Source organism: Callorhinchus milii, unplaced genomic scaffold (assembly GCF_018977255.1).
Source record: "Callorhinchus milii isolate IMCB2004 unplaced genomic scaffold, IMCB_Cmil_1.0 Scaffold1, whole genome shotgun sequence".
NCBI classification, from domain to species: Eukaryota; Metazoa; Chordata; class Chondrichthyes; order Chimaeriformes; family Callorhinchidae; genus Callorhinchus; species Callorhinchus milii.
In genome coordinates, this window is record NW_024704742.1 from 84,159,157 (window position 1) to 84,185,146 (window position 25,990).

The 25,990-nt window shown below is 41.0% G+C and overlaps 1 protein-coding gene across 1 annotated transcript in view; it reads right to left on the bottom strand.

Moving 5' to 3' along the window:
• The window catches only part of LOC121851997 (muscle, skeletal receptor tyrosine protein kinase-like), a 26,234-nt gene continuing 244 nt past the window's right edge, over positions 1-25,990 (bottom strand). Inside the window, exons 2-6 of the mRNA XM_042346129.1 lie at positions 25,119-25,277; positions 23,808-23,988; positions 22,458-22,649; positions 9,856-10,004; positions 1-1,700 (exon numbers count right to left, since the gene is read on the bottom strand). Coding sequence (XP_042202063.1) covers positions 1,018-1,700; positions 9,856-10,004; positions 22,458-22,649; positions 23,808-23,988; positions 25,119-25,277 — 1,364 coding nt within the window. The 3' untranslated portion in view covers positions 1-1,017. The remainder of the gene's footprint in view (positions 1,701-9,855; positions 10,005-22,457; positions 22,650-23,807; positions 23,989-25,118; positions 25,278-25,990) is intronic.

Below are 25,990 nucleotides of genomic sequence, written 5' to 3' on the forward strand. Positions count from 1 at the left end.
GGTGTGCGAATGGCTTGCGTGACATATGACTCAGTCTGAATGGAATCTGAAAATCATTAGCAGATCTTAGGGCCTGCTTCTACTGCTGTTGACCACTCAAAAGAACGCAAAGTAAAATTCCAGCATTGCTTCAGACTCAAATTCTGCCTCTCCTAAAGTATTTCCATTCAATCACAATCCATTTAAATTATTTGGCAAAAAAATACCCACACGATTAACTTCAGCAGCCTTCTGAAAGAGGGAATCAATAATGTGATGATGACAGTCTGTGGGATTTTACTGATTTATGGAAATCAAACCATTGTTTTCTGTGAACTTGCTATACATACAGTGGAGATTTGTTAATCTGACTTTAGGGAATCTATTCTGTCGGCAATACTTGTGCAATATTTTTTGCAATATCTCTGTTTAATTTATATCCAGCAGTTTCAATCCAGCAAAGTAAAACATCTGACAAAGTCCATATCATTGAGTCTCCACTATTGCATTTGGATAGGTCCTGCCCATCTGTTCTCTGTCCAAACGGCTCACTGTTTTCTACAGACCTCTAGCTGAAAGACACCTCTACAGTCGTTAAGATATTTCACTCTTATTTCTCAATGTTGATGAAGCATGTTTTTTTAAAAAAACAGGTAAGTGATAAAAAATATTATTTTAGTAATAATACATCACTATATACACATTTAAAAAATAAATGTCTACCATATTCCCTAACCAGGGTTATAAACAATGGATATGGTTTTCCTTCAGAACAATGTCTCATCTTGTATGAGTATCCTAGGTCAGCCTTGGTTGAAATATAGACCTTAAAGTGGATATAACTATTGGTTTCCATCATTCTGAACTGCTTGTCCTCAGAGTCTCAGCCTCCCTGGGCCATGTCAAGTGTGTCGAAGGCTGCCGGTCCAACATTTCAGACCTGTACACGGCAGTGCCCCAGCCACCATTATCATGATTGCAGGGGGACAGGCAGGCAGATGTCTCATCATGTGGAGTTATGACAGCGCAGGAGATGCATCACACTTGATACGTAGCTGTGATACGCTCGTGGATGCGCTCCAAAATGCGATGGATGCTTGCAAAGCTTGGCCGGTCAGATGGCATCTTACTCCAGCAAAGACGCATCAGGTTGTAAAGCTCCAGTGGACAGACTTCAGGGCACGTGAGAATGTTTCCATCTCGGACGTAGTAAATTACCTCTTCATGAGCCATTCCATAGTAAGGCTGCATGCCGTAGGAGAAGATCTCCCACAGGATCACCCCATAAGCCCACACGTCTGATTCCGTAGTATAACGATTGAAGAAAATAGACTCTGGTGGCATCCATCGAATTGGAATAGCATCATTCTCGTTTGCTTTATAATAGTCTGCAGAGTAGATATTCCTTGAAAGTCCAAAGTCAGCGATTTTAACCACCAGATTCTCCCCGACCAAACAGTTCCTTGTAGCCAGGTCACGATGAACAAACTTCCGTTCAGACAGATAGGCCATGCCAGCTGCAATCTGCTTGGCAACATTAAGCTGGTCAGTGCAACTTAGGGGTAACAAGTCAGTGTCTGACCCAGTGCTCCGTCCTGCAAGACTAATCTGGCTCAAAGTGCGGATGTTCATAGAGGATCGTCTGCGTAAATACTCGTTCAGGTCTCCAAAAGCCATGTACTCAAACAGCAAGCACATGGGTTTCCCAACAGCACACACTCCTGTAGGGAAAGGGAAACAGACATCAAGATTGCAACATGATATACACTCTGCTGTGTAAATTAAAAGACAACTGACTTTTTCCATTTTCTTCTGAAATATTTGATTAACAAGGAATGTACATCTGGAGGGAGAATGTTCTTCTTCAGTCAGCGCCTCCACACCTCAGGAACTGACAGCATCACCATCCAAGGATGCACACTCCACCTCACTAAGCCTGTCTGGAACCTTGGGGTCTTGTTTGAACCTCGACTATCCTTTCTACCCCACATCCATGCCATAGCCAGCTCTGCCTTCCCCCATGTCCGCTACAACTTCCTCCCCTGACTCCACTGGCTTCCCATCACCCAGAGGATACAGATCAAGATCCTGGTCCTCACCTTCAAAGCCTTCCATGGCCTCACTCCCCCCACCTCTGGAACCTCCTAACTCCCTACTATTCTGCCCGCTCCCTCTGCTCAGCGGGCTCCGGCCTGCTTTACGTCCGTCGCCTCACCCACCCCACCATTGGTGGGCGGGCCTTCAGCCACTCTGCCCCCACCCTCAGGAACTCCATCCCGCAGTCCCTCAGCCTCGGCCTCTCCCTTGCCTCCTTCAAGACCCATCTCAAGATCCTCCTCTTCGACCGTGCTTTTGATCACCCTGCTTCCCCCCCCTGCCCTCCACACTCCCCGATCCCGACCCCCAGCTCGGGTCCGAAACACTGACTGTCTAGCGCCTTGGGTCGTCCTCCCAATGTGAAAGGCGCTATACAAATATAATTTTGTTGGTGTTGTTCTTGATATAGAAAATTACGCAAAAACAACAAATTATATTTGTATAGTGTCTTTCACGTCAGGAGGACGTCTCAAGGCACTGGAGAGTCAGGGATTTGGAACTAAGCTGGGTGTTGGAATCAGGAGGGGTGGAGGGCAGGGAGGGTTGGGGTAGGAGGGTGATGAAGGCACGGTCGAAAAGGAGGGACTCGAGATGGGAATTAAAGGAGTCAAAGGAGGGAGCAAGGCAAAGGGATTGTTGGATGGAGTTCCATAGGGTGGGGCAGAAAGGCTGAAGGCCCAACCGCAGATGGTGGGGTGGGGGGGTGAAGGAGCGGACAGGTCCATTGCATACTCTGGGGTCCCCAAGCCTTGGCTCTTGCCAACCTGTGCCTAATACTCTCTGAAATTAGATAAGCAGGTTGCGACTCTAGAGAATGAGTGCACATTCCATTTCAGTCATGGGAATTTCCATGTATATTTGGCATGTATGGAACTCAGTCTAGTTTAGATAATCTTCAGCATGGTGTTGAGTTCCCGCATGTATCAGACACCCGGCTGACCAAACAAAAGTCTGTTTAAGTGAATCACTGTTGTTGTGTATATCATGTGTACCAGCAGCTTAGCTCCACATTCAGCAATGCGCAGCCCATTTTTCCTGTATAGAATCTATTTACCTGCCGATTTGACAACCTGTTATTTGCAAATTTGCAAATTATTTGCAATTTTGTTTTGCCATGTAACTAACAACTAATTGAAGCCAATTATCTTGCGCATTCTTTCTGTGGTTTTTAATAATACTGGAAGCAATTCAAACACTGGGATACTATATGCCCTTTGCCTTAAATCTGTCCACTAAGCTCACATAATTATATAATAAATACAGTCAATTCACTTTACAGTATATTCAGTGAAGCGCTTTGAGACATCTTGAAGATGTGATGTGGCGATATATCAAATGCAAGGACTATTATTATTATGTTTGTTTTGTTTCTCAGATCTTCTATGCATCTTTTATATCAAATGCAAGGATTATGCATGACATATCTAGTCTACAGATATCTCAAAATGTGGTTTAACTATTTTCCCCTTATTAGCTAAGCAGTCCTACTTTCTCCATCCCTTATATCTGCCCACCACGCGCAGTCTTATTAATGGTATTGGAGTCAAGTGTGAGGTATTATTAAAGAATGTAAATCATGCCAATTAAGATTCCTTCCAGTTACTCGAACTAGGTCACGAGAACTGGAGAAAATACTACTTGATGCAATCCACTTCCAGAGCAGAATTCCCAATGGGCAGAATCCCAATGGGAATTCTGACTAGATTTTTTATAAAAGAAGGACAGAGCCTCCAGCAATGCAGCACACCACCCAGCACTGCATTGGAGTGTCAACTTAGACTCTATGAGTTCCAAGTCCCAATAACCAAATGGAAGCATTATTGTTAACAACTATGAGAAAACAACATCGAAAGTAAGACTCCGAATTTGGGAATTTCCACAATTCTGTGTGGTCCTACATTTTAAGACAAAATAGTCATACAGCCTAAGACTAAGTGGAAGTTCAGGCCTCTCATATTGTCACCCCTTACATATCCCAACACAAAAAAAAATAGAATATAGTGAGAACACTAATTGAAAACATTTGAACCAAAGTCTTATAAAACAAATTGAATTACACCCTGTTGGCATTTACCACATTGTACTTTGATCTGTTGTGTACCGTTTATTCTAGGAAAGTTTCTATTTATAGGCAAGTGTTTTTCAGCTGTAAAGTATTAGAAAGTGACATAATGGGAGACATGCAATGAGGATAAATACAGATTAGCTCAGGGTATCTCAGAAACAAAATCAACTGATAAATCAAAATATGTTGCCCTAGTCAAGTTTTTTTTGTGGTGCAAAAAATGCCACAAATTCTATCAGCCTTTTTATTTTGGTCAGACGGGTGTCTAACACATGCAGAAACCCACCACCATGCTTAACAGTATCCAAACCAGAGCTCCATACATCAGATTTATATCAGAATTAACAGTATAAAACAGTAAAATGGGATACAAAAGTAGAGTACAGGGAAAGGGGGTGTGGAAATAGGTCAGGGCAGTGGGAGTGAATTACCCTTGTTCTGAAAGCCAACACAAACTTGATGGATGAAATGATCTTCTGCACTGTAAAATTTTATGAGTCTGTGAAAATTCCTTTGAAAATGCTAATTGAATCTTGAAACTGCAAATTCGAAGGAGTTTGATTTGGCTCTACATAAAAATTAGTGTGGACAGAGTTATATGCATTTTAATTCCTTTCTGATACCTGAGATTTAACCAGGTATCAATTACCTCTGTCTGACAGAATGTAAAACAATGTCATGCTCTACTTGGAATTTGTTTTTAAAAAAATTGAGAGTGTGTCTGGAGCTTCTCAATTTTCAACTGGAGGCTTGGATCAAGGTCAAAAAGATAAGTAAGGAAAACAAGATAAGGAGTGATTAGATGACCCAAACCTTGAATGTTTAAAGGCTATAGTCTGTGGGGAGAGGGAAAACTCAGGGAGGTAAGAAATTCTAGTCCCTGGTTTCTGGGAAAGAAAGAGATGGGTACTGGACAGGGCTATGGTGGGCTTTGGTTACAACACAGTGACCACACAGGCAGCAACAATTGTAGTAATGCATTTGGTGCTTAGAGGGCAAAGAAATTAAAGTTTCAGAGGAAAATTGCCACAGTAACATTGACAAAACAGACAAGAGGAATTAAAAAATAATAATAACCCTTACATTTGGTATAGCACCTTTCGCTTCAGGAGGACGTCCCAAAGCACTTCACAGGATAGATAGACTGTAAAGTGCAGTGACTATTTTTTGGGTGCATGTGTCAGCCAATTTACACACAGCAATGCCCGACTAACAGTCATCAGGTGAATGACAAATTTTGTGAATTGATGTGAAGGAGAGACAGAGGATAGAGGTGGAAGCTGAGGATAGGATTGCTTATCAGACAATGAGCCTTTACTTGATTTCCATCCAGGAGTGCAAGGGAGATGCTAGCAATTTCTCCTTAAATATAGAAAGTTGGGCTTTCTATTGAATTAACAGCCGGTGAGGGGAAAATAAGTGCATTGTACAAAGAGGAAACTGAACTTGCTTTGAAAGACTTTTGATAATGGAGGAGATATTAATATTTTATGATCAGAGGAGGCTGAGAATGTCAATAGAAGAATTAAAATTAGAATATTATAGGTTAAAAAAGTGCAATACCTGTAACAACTATATTTTAGAGGATTTGAAGTAAACCATATCATTGCCCTATTGAATGAAGGGCATGGAGGAGATCAAGGTTTAGTGATGTAGCCATTAAAAAGGGAAGGTTGTGTGCCCTAGATGTGTGCTGTATCAAGCAATATAGAGCTAAGAATGCATTCTGAATGGAGGACTGTCAGCTTGGATTGTAAGTTCCAAGGCCCTGAATATATATCCAAGTTAACAGTAAATTCATAGTGCACTGTTTCGATGGGACTTATCCCAATATGAAAGGCGTTTTTAGCTGGTTAGACTCCAGGGGTATTCCATTGCATATTCTGAGGTCCCCAAGGTTTGGCTCTTGCCAATCTGCGCCTATTATTCTCCAGAATTAGGTAAGCAGGATGTGTCCCTCCAGGGAGACTGTGCACATTCCATTACAACAACCTGTCTCTGGAATTACCATATGTAGAAATAATAATCCTTGCATTTCTATTATAATAATAATAATCCTTGCATTTGATATAGCGCTCTTCACGTCGGGAGGACGTCCCAAAGCGCTTCACATAACACACTGTAAAGTGAATTGACTGTATATTTTGTGGGCGAAATTCGGCAGCCAATTGCACACAGAAGTGTCCCAGAAACAGTGATAGATTGAGTGACCAAATGACTAGATGGGATGCATGGAATTCTCAGTTTGGTTTGGATACTCTTAAGCCTAGTGATGGGTTTCCGCATGTGTCAGACAACCGGAGTTTTTTTTTAAACACCCCAAAAATTGAGGGAAGTGCTTTTAAATGAAACAAAAAAGAAATACTGTTGCATTTAAGTATGGCTGATTGAGAATATAATCCAGCTGGACTACCTACAAAATACACAGTTACTATACACATTAAATCCTGACATAAAAGGTGTCATATCAAATGTAAGGACTATTGTTAGTACTTTAAAGATTATACTGCAACATGATGCCTCAAAGTGTGTTATAGTAATAACACATCCATCACCTAGCAGTTGCCAGTAGACATTTCGTCCCTGGAAATGTCACGGCTATTCTGCAACACAAAACTGTCCTTACTTTTAAAAGATCTATTCTGGGCGTGGTTGAGATGGAGGTTTAAAAATTATGTTTATCTTTGGGGATTTACAATAATCTGACCCAGGATAACATGGCATGACAATACTCTGCCAAATCGGAAGCTTTCATTCCATCCCCGATCATGTAATTTTTTTAGTCCTGTAGCTTAGTTGTTGGAGCACTTGCAAGCAAGAGGACCCGGGTTCGATTCCCAGGCAGGGCGAAACCTTAGACAAGTTTCCGTACTCCACACGCCTGTTTACCTAGCAGTAAGTAGGAACTCAGTTGTTAGTTGATTGGCGGATCACATTTCTGGGGGTAATAATCTCTTCAAAAAAAATTAATTATAACTCAATGTTTGTGGGATATTGCTCTGCCCACTTGTCTGCCAGAGGGACATTTCCAGGAGGGAAAAAACCGCACTGCTCCTGGACAAAGGAAGTGAGAAAGAAGAGAGTGACAGAGTCATTTTTATCACAAAAAATGCCCCATGTATGATATGTGCTTTACTTATTTAGTTCATTATATTAAATAAATATTTGAAAAAAAATTGCAAAACACTTTTTCATCAAGGCAGTGACCTAGTCACAAATATACAGTCAATTCACTTTACAGTCTATTCTGTGAAGCGCTTTGGGACGTCCTCCCGACGTGAAAAGCGCTATATCAAATGCAAGCATTATTATTATTATTATTAGTAGGATTTTTAATCATAAGGTGACATGAAGTTTGGATGAAGAAGGCAACCAGTCCATTGTATTCCCTCCCTCGCTCCCTGCCTCTCTTGCTCACTCCCAGTATATCACCAAGCCTATTTCTTCAATTGGCATAATGACCTTAACCCCCTTCCCAGTAACCAGTTCCAGTCATTGATTGCCCTCTGGTTAGGGTGTGTCCTGAAATTGTTCTTTGCAACTCTGACCCTGTGCCCAATTGTCTTGTTGCTCTGGTGCATTTGGAAGTATTGTTCTGGTTTTGCTATCTCAATCCCTTTTTAGCATCTTATATAACGCCATAAAGTCTCCTCTAAGACTTCTCTTTTCAAGGTTGAAGAGTCTGAACTTATCAAATCATTTTTCATAGTTCACAGTTAACATGGTGATGGGGCGGTGGGGGGAGGTGGGCAGTTTTGTTGCTCTTCTCTGTTCATCCTGTAAAGCTCAGGTTTGGTCTCTTGTGTGACACAGTTTTTACTAGAACATCCCGATATAGTATAACTAATGCACCATCCAGCGCAAATAGCTCAAGCACATTTTAGGTGCTGTGCCAGGGTGCAATGATCAAAGATCTCACTGCTAAAGCACATAGCAATTCTTTCAATTTCTAATATTACCTTTGGTATTTGTAGAAACCTGCCTGGCCTTGCAATTCTCCATGCAGTGAATTTCCTGTGTTAGATGTGCCATTGGGGAAACACCAGGGTGAGGAAAGCAGGGGTTTACTTACAGGGAGCAACAAACAAATCAGGTCAGGTCATAATCAGGTCAGGTCATTTGGAGATGCTCTGTGCATCTTCGAGAAGCAATTTAAATTTCCCACTTTATGGCTCCCTGTTTTCCCATTTGGCGATCCTTCAGAGCATTCACTTAAACCCCCGATGACTTAGGGTTAGGGTTAACTGTGCAAGATTTAAGATTTAAGGTGTGCAGAACATGAAGCATGAAACATTGAGTAACTAAAACCACCCTAAAGGATGGTACTAGTTACAATAATAAACATGAAAGCACCAGGCTCCAAATGACTTGTTTGTGAGGACAAATAATAAAATGTAGTAAACACACTGACAATGAGTTGGTCATTGTAGGACCTCACACTTGAATAAGACCAAATTCTAAAAGTCAGGCGATCAAGAATTAATGTTGCAAAGAAACGGAGTTAGAAAACTACTTATCGATACACAATAACACCTAGTGCAGCTTTCTATCTCTCACATCACAATCTAGCTTATCTCTCCAAAACTCAATTCAACAAAATTCCTTTTTTTATTACAGATAGGAAAGAGCAAAAAAAAACACTGAACCATTGGGTTTGGAGAATTCCCCCACTCCACCTGCCACACAATAAACACTTACACATCTCTCTCGGTTCTGGACCCTCGCTCCCCTCCAAGTGGAGGTGAAAATTATTAATGATAATAATGATAATTATAATCCTTGCATTTGATCTAGTACTTTTCATGTCAGTAGGATGTCTCAAAGGGCTTCACGGGAGCTACAGTAAAGTGTAGTGACTGTGTATTTTATAGACAAACGCAGCAGCCCGTTTGCGTACAGCAATGTCTGAGAGAAACATCCCCAAAGCATGTTCAATTTGTGGAAAAAACATGTGCCTGGAAAATTCCTCCCTGATTCCTGGCTCTGAAGGAATGAGTACCGACCACAAGAGCAAAGGTCAATATCCTCTTTTCCGTACCTCACTGGTTTTGATATCATATGGCAATATGGCTCCCAATCTGGTAATCGTGATCCTCTCTTTCCTAGGAAATCTCAATAGATTTCTCTTGAAATTAAATTTAAGTGATAGTGACGAGTGTTTGGTAGGCAAGGCATGTATTTCTGTCCACCTGAAGACCCACATTACGATAGTCTACAGTAATGATGCATTGTAGGCAGAATGTTATTTTGCATTCTTTCATTTAGCGGTGAACAGGGCACATCAAGAGCAAGGGCTGAGCCCACTCTGATTGCAAGAGGCATTACTTTTGCTGATACCTTTTCTGGGTATTATTAGCAAAGAGCAACAGGAAGAATTTCTGTTTAAATGAGAGCAGTTCAAACCCTGACTCCAGCCCCTGCATGCTCCCTGAATCAGCAGAGTAGACAGAAAAACAGATGCTACTTCACATAAACACTGGGAACCGCAGCGGCTTTCAAAATATCTGGTGTAAATACACTGAATGACTTGAGGAATGTATAGTGCAACACATAGATTCACACTGGCATAGATTCCAAATCTCTGAGGTTCATTAGTTTTTGGGCAATTATTAGAGATAAACTGTGAGTTTCTTTTGATAATGCTGTACCGTATATCTCTGTTTTTTAGTCACTCACGTCATCCCCAAGGCTTGTGTTAAGAAAGCAGTAATTACCTAGCAATTTGACAATGTTTGGGTGGTCAAACTCTGCCATTAGGGCTGCTTCTCTCTGGAAGTCTGCCTGCATGTCTGGCGAGGCTTCCTCTTTCAGCATCTTGACTGCCACCATGGTGTAGGGTTCATAATGCAGAAGCTGAGGAGCCCTGAAAGGAAACCAGAAACATTATTGCAATGGGGGAAATTCTTCTGCACATTCCTCCAATGGCACTTCAGAAAACCAGGGTGATTAGAGTCAAATCACAATAATGGGGTAAGGTCTGTGGCATTTGATGGCTTTAGCTAAGGAATTTTAACCATAAGCTTTACCCCATCTATTCCTGACATATGCACTTCTCTTACTGTATATTTCATTGGGAGGTGAATTATTTTTTTGATTTCCTACCACCTTATCTTGCCAATAAATATAAAATGCTGCTATTATAAACAAACCCACTGGATGTTTATACAGCAAAGGTCATGCAAAGCTTCTTTTCAGTGGGGAACAACCTCCTTCATTGAAGATAGTTAAAATTTATAGCCCTGTTTGACAGGTTGTGGAGAGAAACCTCCCTAGCTCCTGACTGGAGAAATTCCACCTGGTTCTGAGCTTTTTCCTTGCATTTTAAACCAAAACAAATTTTGGACATTTCCTAAATTTAATCTTAAGTTTGAGCATGGTTTCTGTAGGTTCCTCTTTTAAAGAACTATAGAAAATTGGCTTCAAAGTTAAGCCTTGACTTAAGATTTTTTTTACAATATTTGCATGCTCTAAACATGCTAAGAAAAAGTCTTAGGCTAGATTCAGGTGGAATTTCTTCACCCCTGGAATATACTTATCCAAACTTGTGATGATTGCATTTGGGGAATGCCTGCAACATTCAGGAGAACTGATCAGTATCTCAGGCTTCAAGATCATGACAAGACCACTACCAGAAGAGGAGTTAGACCCCTGTACTTAAGACGGGAGCACAAGAATTACTCTGGCTGCACTTCTGCATTCTGTATCAATCCAAAAAGTCTTCATTTAATTGGCAAGCTGCGGTTGACTTTAAGCATTCTTTCTTCAATTATGGCAAGTCAAAGATTGAGTCACCTCACCATGTTCAGTTAGCACAGGTTCTCTCCATCTTGTTAGCTGTTTCAAAGGGTTGGCACAGGCATAATGGGCCAAATGACCTCCTTCTGTGCAGTAGGATTTTATAGGATTCTATGAAACTTGATGCAACACATCTCTGGCATTGTTCTCAGCCTCTCAGCCCCCAGGCTCTGGAACTCCATCCCCAGTGCCTTCGCCTTGCTTCCTCCCTTTCCTCCTTCAAGGCCGGTCTCAAAACCTTTCTCTTTGACCGTGCCTTCAGCTCCCCTCTCGACTCTCTTCCCCCTCCTCGCTCCCTCCCTTCCCTCCCCTCACCCTGACCATTTCCCCCCTCCTCGCTCCCTCCCTTCCCTCCCCTCACCCTGACCATTTCCCCCCTGCTCGGGTCATGACCCAACTGTGCAGCGCCTTGGGACGTCCTCCTGACGTGAAAGGCGCTTTATAAATGGAATCTTGTTGTTGTTGTTGTTGTTGTTCAGCAGCATAATATTGAAGCATTTGGTCTGAACCCAAAAAGTGAACTGCAAGTCCTTGTTAATAATATTATGCCTATCTTGACTTAGCTTTGTATATACAAAGGGAGGTTCACGGATATAAACTCTAAGAAAAGCTTGCATTTCCTTTCTTATTCTGAAGATATGGAGAATGGAGGCATGTAGCTGTCTCCTGTACTTCTGGCCTTTTTTAATAGAGTTCGAATGTAGTATGATCTTCATTTGATAAGCTAGGCTGGTTAGAACACAAATCAAGTTATGAGAAGGCTCTTGGCTTCCCTTTGGCACCCCAGTTGCAATAATATCCTTACATTTGATATAGAGACTTATCATGTTGTCAAAATATCTCTAAACACTCCACTGGATTTTACTGTAAAGTGTAGTGACTTTATTTGTAGGCGAATACAGCAGCTAGTTTGTGCATGGCAATATCTCACAAACAGCCATGAAGTGAATGCCAAATTTTATCTGGAGGATTGTTGTCCAGTTTAGTCGGAGAAACTTTCTTCTTGTTTTAAATAATGTCATGGGATCTTAACTTGAACAGACAGACAAGACCTTGGTTTAATGTCTCATCTGAAGGATGCTACTTCTGACAATGTATTGCCCGCCCCAACATTGCCTTGACTATGAGTTCAATTGCTTTATCAAGATATATCAACCCCTTGGACTTCTGAACAAATTAATTTTATTTGCATTTCCAGGTTTTGCTGCAAAAAAAAAACATCTGTGACAATTGAAAAGTAATAATACATTAAAATAGATATTACCAATGGTCTATTATTGTTGTCCCATAAAAGACTGAGATCCATTTGGTCTTTGTAGCTTCCAGCTACAAGACTAATCCTCTTGTATTCCACTGTAAATTTAAATGAATTTCTTGAGGTAAATATTAGACATTAGCCAATTTCCTAAATTCCTTGTTGAGTGCACATTCATTGGGCACATTGGGCACAACTTCACCCTACACCAATTTCCCCTAACTCTATTCAGACTTTGTAAATGCTCCTTCATACTTCATGATTTGAAATTTGACAAGATATTCTTTCTTTTTACTTTTCTTTTCCAAAATTGTTTTTCTTTGTTTACAGATCAGTGTAGATGGTTTGGCTTGGCCTCTCTCTATGCCTCCATGTTGAGAGGCATCTAATGTCCTTAGTTTGTTAGTCTTTTTCTAAAACAGAAGCTTGCTCCATCAAGCTTGTTCCATATATTCCCCAAACCTTCCTCTTTAAGCAGAGTTTCTCCAAAAGTTCAGCCATACGAAAATACTAGCTCTGTATTCAGTCGCCTTCATTCTGCATAATATTGGCAGCCTGTCAGTTTCATGTCTAGACAACCTTAGCCAATAATTCAAGAGGTGGTGTTTTACTTTAGAGCTGACTGAGGTCACGTAGTTTGTGCTGTAATACTGGAGGCAAAGCCTTATGGTATGGAGGGCCAGAACTCTTCATAAAAACATGTTCTGGATTTTCTCAGTTTGGGAGCAAATACTTCACATTTCAGTCTGCACAAAGTGCTGTGTTTTACTCAGATATACATTCAGATATACTAATTCAAGATCCTCGTCCTCACTTTCAAGGCCATCCATGGACTTGCCCCTCCTACCTCTCTGACCTGCTGACTCCCTACGTTCAGCGGGCTCCGGTCTGCTCCACGTCTACCGCCCGACCCGCCCTACCATCGGTGGCCGGGCTTTCAGCCTCTTTGCCCCCACACTCTGGAACTCCATCCCACAGTCCCTTCGCCTCGCTTCCTCCCTTGCCTCTTTCAAGGCCCGCCTCAAGACCCTCCTCTTCGATCGTGCCTTCAGTTGCCCTCCCATCTCTCTGCTTTCCCTCAGCCCTACCCCACCCATTCCCCATGCTCGGGTCCTGACCCCTTACTGTCCAGCGCTTTGGGACATCCTCCCGACATGAAGGGCACTCTATAAATGTAATTTTATTGCTGTTGTACATTTAAAGAAGCTCCTGCTGCTCTTCAGTACTTTCTCCCAAACCTAAGGGCTCCTCTGATAGCATTGCAATGTTCTTTTTTATTTCTTAGATATTCATGTGAGTTTTAGGAGTGGGTATGATGGAAAGAATTGACTCCAATCCTGCTTTTCCGCAAAAAATATATTCTTTTTTGACTGATAATTTTGAGCTGCAAAGTATCATAACCCCATTCTTCGGAACTCCATCACACAGTCCCTCCGCCTCGTCCCCTCCCTTGCCTCTTTCAAGGCTTTTCTCAAGACCCTCCTCTTCGACTGCACTTTCTGTCACTCTCCTATCCCTATTCTCCTTGCCCTCCACCCCTCCTGATCTCATGCTCTAACTCAACTCCAAATCTCTGATGTCCAGGGACTTGGGAAATCTTCCCGACGTAAAAGGCACCATACACTTCATGTGTATTGTTGCTATTTTTGTTATGTTTAGCATCCAATTTTCATCTGCTACCAATACACTAATAGAGGTTGTTGGGGCAGCCAGGGGAACTCCCTTCTCCTTTTGAATAGAGTGACAAGAGATCTTTAATGTCCATCTGAACAGGCAGATGTGACTTCAGTTGAATGCCCCACTTCTGCCAATGCTCACCCAGCTAACACTCTGTGTGTGTGGGGCTGGGGAGAGTGCAGTCTTGTTGCATGCATCTACCCCTCTGCTAGCTATGTGATGGAGGGTCAACTTTAAGTGTGAGTTCAAGTCCCGACCATGAGGCTTGAACCCACAGCATTCTGAAGCAGAGGCAAGAGTGTAACCAACTGAGCCAAGCTGACGTTCATCATCTGCACAGATGAAGAGCATGCGTGACTCACAAATCCTCCATCCTGTGTGGATGGAAATAAGTATTACAGAGCCAGGAGGTCAGGAAAAAGCCCTGTCTCACAGCTGAAGATCCAGAACAACTGTTCAACTCTCTTCCATTTTTATCTAATCTGCTTCCTGTTGAGGTGTCAGTGAACAAATTGAAATTTCCTAAATCTTGGAGCCAAATCATTCTTTGAGCCAGAGTGACTTCCGGCTTACTTCGGCAATAACGAGCCAATGGATTGATGAATTCAGGATAAAGTTTAAATTTTATGTTCCTGCATTTTTATTGACCATAATTTATTGTGTACTAGCCCCGCTAAACTCCGCCAGTTCCCTGCTGCTGGACTGATGTGTGGATTAAGTAAGTAACCAGGTCACCCGAATGACTTAGACAGAAGATGGTGAGAATTAAACATCACCACAATGTTTGGAAGGCTAATTACTCTATAGGATTCCTAGCTATTTCTGTTGCATGATTTATAGATGGGGATATGTTAACCTTTCACCCAGTGGTAAATGCATGTGCTTCATTTGTAGAGTTGCATACTCTCACTGTAATTGAACCTTCTCAGTTCTCCATTGCGATCCCACCGTGACCTGGTGCTTTCCTGTTTCTGTTTTTGAATCCCATCTTTTATTTCTTTTTGTGAAGGAAGCATCCCAATTTTCTCACCCTCTCTATTCCCTCACCACTATTAACATCAGAACAAACTAACAGCTCATCATCAATCTCATTCTGCCAACACTAGATCTTGTTTTACCCATAAGAGGACTGTTCCATTCCACTTCTATGGACTCTGTTATACATCCTGCCACTTTTTTCTCTGATGTCGCTGACCCCTCTGATAAATGGTGTCAGAATTTCATTTATTTTGCTGATATTGTATTTTTAATCTCACTATCCCCAGATGCCAAACTATTCATTTTTTTCTCTATGTATAAGAGTGAAGCACTTTTAATTGTGTGAATCATTATCATTTTGAAGTGAAGAGCTTCTTGTTTGTTTCTTTTTAATTTAACATTCTTCATATTAAGTGTTAAGTAAGTTTATCTTCCCCATCAAACTTTTGACATCAATAATTCTGGCCTTGTGGGATTCCTCCTGCTTCAACCTATCATTAATAACAATTCTGATCTCAAACTATTGTACTCAAGGACTCTCGCTTTAATATTTCTGTCAACTTCTTCAAAGCAGTAATATTCCACCTGATTACGTAAAATGACTCTGAACTGTCTGGTTTTCCAAACCACCAACTATTTTTTTCAGCTTCTTCAAGGAAATATCTTTGTTTTATATCATATTTGATATTTTTACAAAGAAATGTTTTTTTTTGGTCAGCCAGATGTCTGACACATGGGGAAACTTATCACCATGCTTAAGAATATCCAAACCAGATTGAGAATTCTGAATGTGTTTGTTGCCTACACATGGAAATTTTCCCATGTTTGGAATGGAATATGGACTTTCTCCCTGGAGGATCGCACCCTGTTTACCTAATTCTGGAGAATATTGAGTCATGTGTATAAACGGTACCTACACAAAGGGCAATCATTGTTCATCTTAGGTCAACAACTACAACATGGACCAGGCATGGAAGCAAGGAACATTCAAGGATATCCAACTGTGTTTCACATTAGTCAATGGGTTTCAACTGAGCCATTAGGGGGGTGGGGGTAACTGTGTGTTGTGTTGTTCATTGTGATTATGCATATATATATACATATATATATCTGTATGACATTTCAACAGGCTTAGCAATTTTTTGTCTTGAAATAATAATAATAATCCTTGCATTTGATATAGCACTTTTCACGTCTTCAAGACATCTCAAAGCGCTTCACAGAATATACTGGAAAGTGAATTGACTGTATATTTTGTGGGCGAAACGCAGCAGCCAATTGTGCACAGCAGTCGTGGATTGAAGTGACCAATTTTATTATTGTTTTTTTTTCTTGAGGGATTATTATCAGGTGTGTGGAGTAAGGAAACTTGCCCAATGTGTTGCCCTGCCAGGAATCAAACCCAGGTCTCTCGCTTGCAAGGCGAGTGCTCTAATTCCTGAGCTACAAGACTCCTATTATTATAAATTAGTATAAACTAAGAATATACATAATGTAGCGCAAAGTCTGATTTGTTTCCTCAAGCATTTCTAATGTTAAAGGTTACTTTATCTGAACCAAATTACAACGCACTCGATGTGCATGTTAATTTATGTGCAGATCCATGAAGTAAATCTAATCTTATGTGATGTAAGTGCATTGTCACAATAACACAAGCCAAATGTTGACCTCAGCCAGGGCAGGATGTTGGCGATTGTGGCTGCTGAAATACCATTAATATTTTATCATTGACCTGCCGATCATTAGTTATGCCATTCTGAATCAGTCCTGGTGGTTTCAGAAAAGACTAATGTTTCTTGGAAGGTTTAAGTATCTTTTCCTTTTGGTTTATGTTTCCATATGGAACAAGTCAGGAAATGTGAACTTTGGAACTGGTGCAGAATGATACAAACCAGAAGGCAGAGAGCTAGAATCCCAGCAGAGGACATCGGGATTAGAAGTCTGAACCGCATCGTTATTGGGTTTTCTTCAAATTGTTTTAAGTCAGTACGAATATAAATCAACGTAAACTAAGAATACAGATGCATGGTATATGAAGACATGATTTTTTTCTTTATAAAATGAAAACCAGCAGATGGCTGAGGCTCTCTGTAATGTATAATTTTATGTCACCGGTGGGCAGTGATTACCAGAACTGTCAGACAGCTGTGGGCAGGCAATTCCGAGCCACTGTGTGGAGTTGGGTTAAGTATCCCAGCACAGCACCTCTATATTTGCCCTACACATTTAGAAGTTATTTGCACAATACCTTAGGTGTTAAATGTTTCTAACATCTCCAGGAAACATAAAACAAACACATTGTTATTTAGGGTTGACAGTTTTTCCCGAGCCAGTGATCACATGTAGTATTCCTCAGGTCCCTATCCTCAGTCCTCTTTACCTCATCTACATGCTCCTCTTGTTAACATCTGCAGATATGGGGGTTTACTTCCATATGTACACAGATGACATCTAACTCCATTCATCTGCCTCTACCCTCAACCTCAGGACAGCGCTGTTCTGACAGGCATCAAGACATCAAGTCCTGGATGAGTCTTAACTTTCTCAACTAAATGTCGACCAAAACCGAGACTATCCTGCTCGGCTTTCACCAGTCCTCACCCCGGCGCTAACCATATCAACTCCCCCCAGCTGTTCACACCAACTCATGGATCTTGGTGTTTTGTTTGACCATGAACTCTCCTTTAAGCCATTTGTTGGGTGCCTGACCAAATCCCAACCTCAGCCCCAAAGCAGCCCAAACCCAATGTGCTCCACAGCTTTACCCTCCACAGATCATCCAGAAGGCAGAGAGCCTCTGTAAATCACATTCCGCCTCTGTATATCTTTGAGGTGTTTTTCTATATGTAATGCACTATACAAGTACAAGTTGCTTTGTTTAAGAAAGGGGCAGAATAAGTGCAGAGCTGGGAAGGGAGAAGATGAGAGATGTGTTCATAGATTTATTTATGGGATTTGTATTTGTGATGATTAAAATATATTGAGAATCTTAAATGTTAATGGTTGCAATTTGAGAAGGAAATAACTGGAAACGGTGGGTAAAACTTGCTATTCACAATAATTAACATGTTAATTTATGCCAGTATTGTTTATTTAACACTGCACATTTAACTCTGTTTGAGTATTTTTACTTAAAAAACGGATTTCAAAGTTTATTATTATTCTCATTGACTTAAAATAGAGAGAATTCAGTACTTGATGTTTTATCCTTAAACGCTCGGAGACATTATACTACATGAAAGGCGCTCTGTAAATGCAAGTTGTTGTTGATGTTATTTCCTTATTGAAATTACCAGATTCTTTCACCTAAAGCTGAACAGGTGGCACTTTTTACAGAGTGAGCAGAACTGAACCATCACATGCCACAATGTGCTGTGGCAAAATGTGTTGAATTGTACCCAAGGACTCAAAAGAGAGCACTGGAGTGAAAAATAGCAGCTATTCAGAAAGCTTAATAGTCAACAGTTAAGGATTTCCTGTGCTTGAAATGGGATCCACAGCTTCTACAGGAGTAGATAAGGAACAGATCACAGTTTCTAATTTCTAGGGTAAGTTATAAATAAGTTAATTGGCAGAAATGTTCACCTCTGCTGACGGATATATCAGCAAGGATGGTTCTCACCGTAACAATATGTACTGTATACAACACTGCTGGGTATTCTGAGGGCTGAATGCTGTATCTGACACAGTACCTCATGGGCTTTGAACAGGTCCACTAGCATCAGTAACAAGAATAACAATGTTGTCCGCAGCGTCTTGGGATATCCTCCTGACATAAAAGGCGCAATACAAATGTAATTTGTTGTTGTCGTCTTCAGTCATTGTGCCCCCAACTTCTGGAACTTTGCCTTTAACCCTCCATCTCACCCCCTCTCTATCCATATAATATTAATCCTTTCATAATCCTTATGTTGTCGAGACATTTCAAAGCACTTCACATGACATACTGTAAAGTGGAGTGATTCTATCTTGTGGGCAAAATGCGGCAGCCAATTTGCGCACAGCAATGTCCCACAAACTACCATGGAGTGGGTGACCAATTTTATTTGAGAGAATTGTTGACCAGACAACGGGAGAAATTCCCTTCTCTTTAAGAAACGTGCCATGGGAGCTTTATTGTCCACCTGAACAGGCAGACAGGATCTTGGTTTACCGTCTTGTCTGAAGACGGATCCTCTAATCTATACTCTAATCCCACTTTAAAACCTACTGCTTTGACCATGTTATTGTTATCTTTCCCCTTCCCTTTCTTCCTAACCTGTCGTCCAACCCCTACGAAGCATTCCAAGACATTATCCTACGTGAAGGCACTATACAATGCAAGTTGTTGTTGATGTCTGCATTGTGAAACAAATCTTTTAATTCATTTCTGTAGGAATAAAATCAGTGCTGGTTACCACACAAATAGTTAGCAGTGATACTTGAAGCAGAGGAAGTTGATTTTCAGCTTTAATCCACTTATAGGGTTGATATCATTTAAAAATGTGGGAAATAGAAAGTTTTATTTGGAGTAGCAGTGGCACTAGAGCTAGACATGTGATAGTATAAGAGAGCACATTCGCACACAATCAGTAGAACGTGAACGTATGGAGGAGTTACAACACTCATTGGGCTGTTGATGGCTATTCCTTCTGCTTTGGAAACAGTGACACACTGTGATCACTATCTGCTGTATTGTTATAGGAGGGAGCCAGTTTCACCCTTTCTATAATGGAGCAGATGTTCTTCCATGATGTACTGAGTCCTGATCAGACAAGTAGACTCAGAAGGAGCTTTGGGAATTGTAGTCTGGAGTGAAAGTTGCGGTGAATCTTAACTCCTTCCTTATGTTAAGAAGCTCCACTAATTTTACTCCATTTTTATTGAGTAGTGAGGTAATAATAATAATCCTTGCATTTGATGTAGCGGTTTATTACATCTTCGAGACATCTCAAAGCGCTTCACAGAATATACTGTAAAGTGAATTGACTGTATGTTTTGTGGGCGAAACGCGGCAGCCAATTGTGCACAGCAGTGTCCCACAAACAGTTATGGATTGAAGTGACCAATTTATTATTATTTTTCTGAAGGAGTTATTACCCCTGGCAAAGCGATCCACCAATCGACTAACAACCAGGTTCCTACTTACTGCTAGGTAAACAGAGGTGTGTGGAGTAAGGAAACTTGCCCAACATTTCGCCCTCCGGAAATCAAACCCAGGTCACTCGCTTGCGAGGTGAGTGCTCTAACCACTGAGTTACAGGACTCCACAATCAAGTCATAATGTATTGACTTGATTCTAAGGGGTGGGTATTTTTCAATAAAATATGCCCCCCAATATTGGGAGGGCTGGGGGTTGCGAGCCTTAGAATCACGGGCGTTATGTAAATGGTAAGTAGTAATAAGTACTTATAATTATTACAACAACAACAACTTGGATTTATATAGCGCCCTGGTGTCTCAGAGTGCTTCACAGTAACGGATCCCGGGGCCGAGCCAGGGGGAGGGGGAGGAAGGTGACCAAAGGCGCGGTTGAAAAGAAAGGTCTACAGCCGAGACCTGAAAATAGGAAGAGAGAGGGTGAGGCGAAGGGAGTGAGGAAGGGGGTTCCAAAGCCTCGGGGCATAGAGGCTGAAAGCACGGCTGCCGAGGGTGGAGCGGAGGACTCTGGGGACAAGGAGGAAGCCAGACCCGGAGGAACGAAGGCACTTATAAGTAATTGGGAAGGGTTTGATGCTGGTAGTCGTCAGAGTTTGCCTGCTTAAGGACCCTGCGAATGCTTATGTTTGTGACAACGCCCTCCCAGTGTATGTACCTGCATTTTCTGGGTATCCTGTACTTTGTGTCACACCAACACTTCAACAGGTTTATGTAAACCAGGCTGACTGAGATCACACTCCTGATCTAGTGCGTCACGCACATCTTTCTGACCCAGAGGTGAGAGTGCTACCAAATGTATCAGACTGGTACCAGTATATCAAAAGACCATTCTGTTAGTACAGAACACAGGTATGGCTGTACATTACACTAACTTCCTTTGTCCACAGTGCTGGCTATTTTTCTCTCACAAGTTGAGATATGATCTATACACATTTCCTTTACTATTTTGTGGTGAGCAGAGTTTTAATGCCAGATCACCTCAGAATCCAAATGTGTGTTGCTACTCAACGATGACTTATATCCTGCTGTGAGGTGATACTGCTGCCAGATAGTGTACTGGGACCATTTACAGCTTTAACAAATAACCTAGTCAGATATTAAATGCGGTGATGTAATCAAGGGCTAGGATTTAAAGTTGCACGAAATTTAATTTGAACAGGAATGTTGTGTAGTGCATGAATTCCCTATACAGTTGTACTGGCTCTGGAAGTTTCTACAACAGGAAATGCCTGCTCACACTTCCATTGGCACATGTGAAGAGAAGGCCTATATGGCCTCGCTGCAGTCTTCAAGATGCAGAGCTGAACAGCTGGAATCTATATAACTCTCAAACATACATAACATTCTGTTCATTTCTAAATGCTTGTCTATGTAATATACTATCCAGCAGCCTCCGGTGTTTCAGTTCAATCAAGAAATGGACTTTCCAGGTGGGAGAGGGAGGGGTTAGATCAGGTCAACTCTACTCAAAGTTGATTCTGCAAGCTACACTTTGAAATGTTAATTCCGAATGACACATTTGGATTCTGACACCAGCTTCCTGTTATGCTGAATCTCCATTTGCAAACCCTGAGGCCAGTCTTAGCATAACTAGAGACCACTTGGGTGTCATCCCAATCTCAAACAATTTGAATGAGGTCAATTTGGAAAGCTTTAATTTTGTCCATAAACTCCTGCACTTTTCCCTTAATTAAGTTGGGAATTTGTAAATGGCTTGGGAGCTCATTCCTAACTGCATACGTCCAAACTGGCTTTTAACTTTTTAATGATGTTTATCCATTGCATCGAGGACAGTTGAAACTGCAGCATGCCTCACGCAATGTGAAGGTTGCATAGATTTTGTTGATTTATGTATGGGAAATGTTATTTTCATAGAAAAACACCATATTTCAGGCAAAATCTAAACAGATGTGTTCTAGGATCTGTGGAAAGGTTAGTGTTCACGGCTTTTGGAGTTTTCTTTATATGTGATTAGATCAACTGCAGGGTAGTGTTTATCTGCCTGAGATCAAACAGATAAACACTACCCTGCAGTTGATCTAATCATATATAAAAAAAACTCCAAAAGCCGTGTTCACTACAACAACAACTTGCATTTATATAGAGCCCTTCATGTAGGGTAATATCTCAGAGCTGAAACCTGAAGCCATTTTTCAATAATTTCTTTTAAAAACTACCAGAAAACCAGCTTCATAGTTGAGACTGAATTCACCAATTTGCTAAATCATTTCAGGACGAGTCAGTCTATATCTTTGACTGCATTTTCGGTCAGTCACCTCTGAATTCCTAACTCCCTTTTTTAAAAGTTTTAAAAGAAATTACCAAAAAATGGCTTCGGATTTCAAAGTGTGTTTCGGAGGATCACTGTCCAAATCACCAAAGTTCATATCAATGGTGGTGCGCTGTAAGCAATTCTGTTCACAATGGAATTCTGTTGAGCTTTGCTCATCTGAAGATTGAAAACATCCTTACCTTGCTTGGAACACTCTTCCGAAGGCTCCCTCTCCAATGTCTCGCACATACTCAATGTTATTCCTTGGGTATTCAAGGCCGAGCAGTTTAGCATTTAGAAGTAGGGGTAATCTCTGGTACATTGGGTTGGGATGAAGTCTGTCGAGCAGCAATTCTGAAGGAAAAGCTGTTAGAGTCGGTGTTTCAGCTCCTCTGTAAGTAGAAAGAAAATGTGACTAATAATGATAGTATTTAAATAAACACTTTGAAGCCAGATAATAGTAGTCTGCATTTTATAACATCAGAACATCTCAAGTGCTTCACAGCAATTAATGCCAAGTGTAGTCGTTGTTTTTGTAGGCAAACATGGCAGTTATTTTGTACACAATGTCCCAAAATAGCCATGAAATTACTTACAAATTTTATTTGGAGGATTGTTAGTCAGGGAGAAACTCCCTTCTCTTTTCAAGTTGTGTCCAGGGAACCATAAAAATCAACACAGTATTAGGCCATTTGACTCAGTGTCAGTGATAGGCTCTTCATTTTCTACCTAAGGGACAGGGATTTGGTTTAGTATCTCATCCAAAGGACAACACATCTGAGTACTGTGCTGGAGTGTCAGCATGGACAGCTCAAGGGCGAAGGGTTGAACACACAATAATAATAATAATCCTTGCATTTGATATATAGCGCTTTTCACGTCGGGAGGACGTCCCGAAGCGTTTCACAGAACACACTGTAAAGTGAATTGACTGTATATTTGTGGGCGAACGCGGCAGCCAATTGCGCACAGCAATGTCCCACAAACAGTCGTAGATTGAAAATGACCAATTTATTATTGTTTTGGGTTTTGGAGGGATTATTATTAGGCTGTGTGTGGAGTAAGGAAACTTGCCCAAGGTTTCGCCCTGCCTGGACCCAGAGACGAGAGTGCTCCAACCAAATCAAGTTTACACCAATCTGAATTTTCCTTGTAGCTGAGATTGTTGTTTTCCAGGCAAGTCTTTGTTCAGGCTTTGCTGACTAGAGCTCCACATTTCATCATGTATATATAATGATCCTTGCATTTAATATAGCACACTGGGAGGATATCTCAATGTGTCTTCACATGATTTACTACGAAGTGCCGTGATTGCGTATTTTATAGGCAAACGCAGCAGCCAATTTGCGCACAACAATGTTCTACAAATGAAACGAATTTTACAAACCAGAAATTGCAATTAACTAGAAGTTGCAATCCAATGAATTTCTAAAGTTGCATTGTTCAAACCTGGTCATAGAGACAAACATAGAAGGGGCAGGAAGCAATTCAATTCACATTACCCATTTGCATTCCTTTTATGGAAATAATAGCACAAAGGCATCTCTCACCTTTTCCTATTCTTCCATTCCTTCTGTTGCCGGTGGCACATTAGAGCTGCGAATATCAGTAACACGATGACTGCAAAGCCTGAGATAATGAAAATGATGACAGTCATGGAGTAGGTTGCAGAGTTAAGGATCGGGGTGTTGGATGTTCCTGCCTTTGTCTCCCCACCTATTATTGGGGTTCCTGGAAAGAAAAGGCACATTTGAGAATGTGATTATTTAGTACAGTACTTAAGAAACACTGGAAACATTCACACGTGGTTGGCATGAGAACGATCTGTCTGTGATGGGTCTTCGTTCTATGTGGTGAAAAGTGTAGCATATAAGGTGAGAATTCACATTGCATGCTCCGTTTTGCATGTCTACACCCACCAGTGTCAGCAGGAAGTTATAGACAAAATTATTGTAAAAGCACACAGATCGATTTTATAAACTTTGTTTATTTCTCACAACATATATTATTGAGGGACCACTTCTGTTCCAAACCAGAAAGAAACGCCTGTGAGTCAGGCTGACTTGCCTTCCATCTATTTCTCTCTCCCTTTGGGGAACACTTCTTGCCTTTGAAGTTGCCTCCAACAGCCTACCTGAGATCAAGAGGTAATATAGGTAGTTCTATATTTCATTTGTACTTGTGGAGGATCAACTCTTTGCTTACCAGTAAACCATGGAAGTCTACCTCATAGCAAGAGGCCATTCAACCCATTGTATTTGTTTTGATGTTTGCTCCTCCAATAATGACATCTATTCTAATCCCAATTCTTTGCTTATCCCCATAGCCTCCAATGTTCTTCCTCCATATGTGCATATCTGATTCATTTATAATTTCCTCCAATCTCCTTCATACCAACAGCTACCCTTAGCAATGTATTCTATATTCTGGGAGAGAAAAACTTCCCAAGTTCCTTATTTATGCTCCTAGTTAGAATCTTATATTTATGTCCTCTTGTCCTTGAATCACCTTTCAGAGCAAAAGCTTCCTCACCATTTATCCTCCCAAGCCGTTTTGTTCACTTACATCTACTCTGCTCCAGTGAAAGTAATCCTCCAACCTCTCCTCAAAGCCTTATCCTCTCACTCCCAGTATCATCCTTGTAAATCCACACTGCACCCTCTCACGGCTTTAGCATCCTTTCTATAGTGCGCTGCCTAAACCTGCACACAACATTTCAGTTGTGGCCTACCCTTTACCTTATAAATATTCATCATAATTTCCTTGCTTTCAAGTTCAGTCATGAGTGATTTATTCTTGGCTAGCATTGAGACATAACAATTCCACTGCACTTCTGACACACTGTATGTGGAAACACATACCATTGGTGCATAGACGGACATTGCAGAATTCCCATCTGATCGATCGATCCATAGTGTAGCACCAAGGACGCTCACTCTCACCGCCAGGGTTACGGCAGTAGTTTTCCGAATTGGTCAGTTCTGGAAATATTTCTGGCAAACGTCTATGGAAATGGGAGCCTTTGTGGGTGGAAATGAAAAGAGGGATAACAAATCAAAACAACATTTATTTTGTCAGTGACAACTGCAGATCTCATGAGAAGAATAGGTTTTCTAACTCTGATGAGTTAAATGAGTTTTCAAACAAAATTTGTAATTCCACAAATATTTCTGAATAGACTAATTTTACATTTCGCTCACAAAATACATAGTCACTGCACTTTACAATATATCCTGTGAAGTGCTTAAGTGCTTTGAGACATCTCAGCAACATGATAGGGTGCAACATCAAATGCAAGGATTATTAGCACTTTAGGATGTCCTCCTGACGTGAAAGGTGCTCTATAAATGTAATTTTGTTGTTGTATTATTATTATACAAGTTGAATTTTTTTTCTCTCTCCCTGAAGACCTCGACTCACACCGGGGTACAATTCCATTGGTTCCATCTACTCATCATACCTATTTCAGAGGTCACTTTCTATGTATAGATAATACAGTAGTAATCCTTGCATTTCAGGATAATGTCTAAAAGTACATGACAGTATATACTACAAAGTGCAGTGACTCTGTGTTTTGTACGTAAACACAGGAATCATTTTGCATAGAGCGATGTCCCACAGATAGCCACAAAGTAAATGAATGATCAATTTTATTTGGGGGATTTTTGACATTGGGAGAAACTCCCTTCTCGTTTTGAACAGTGGCGTGGGATCTTTAACCTCCATCTGAACA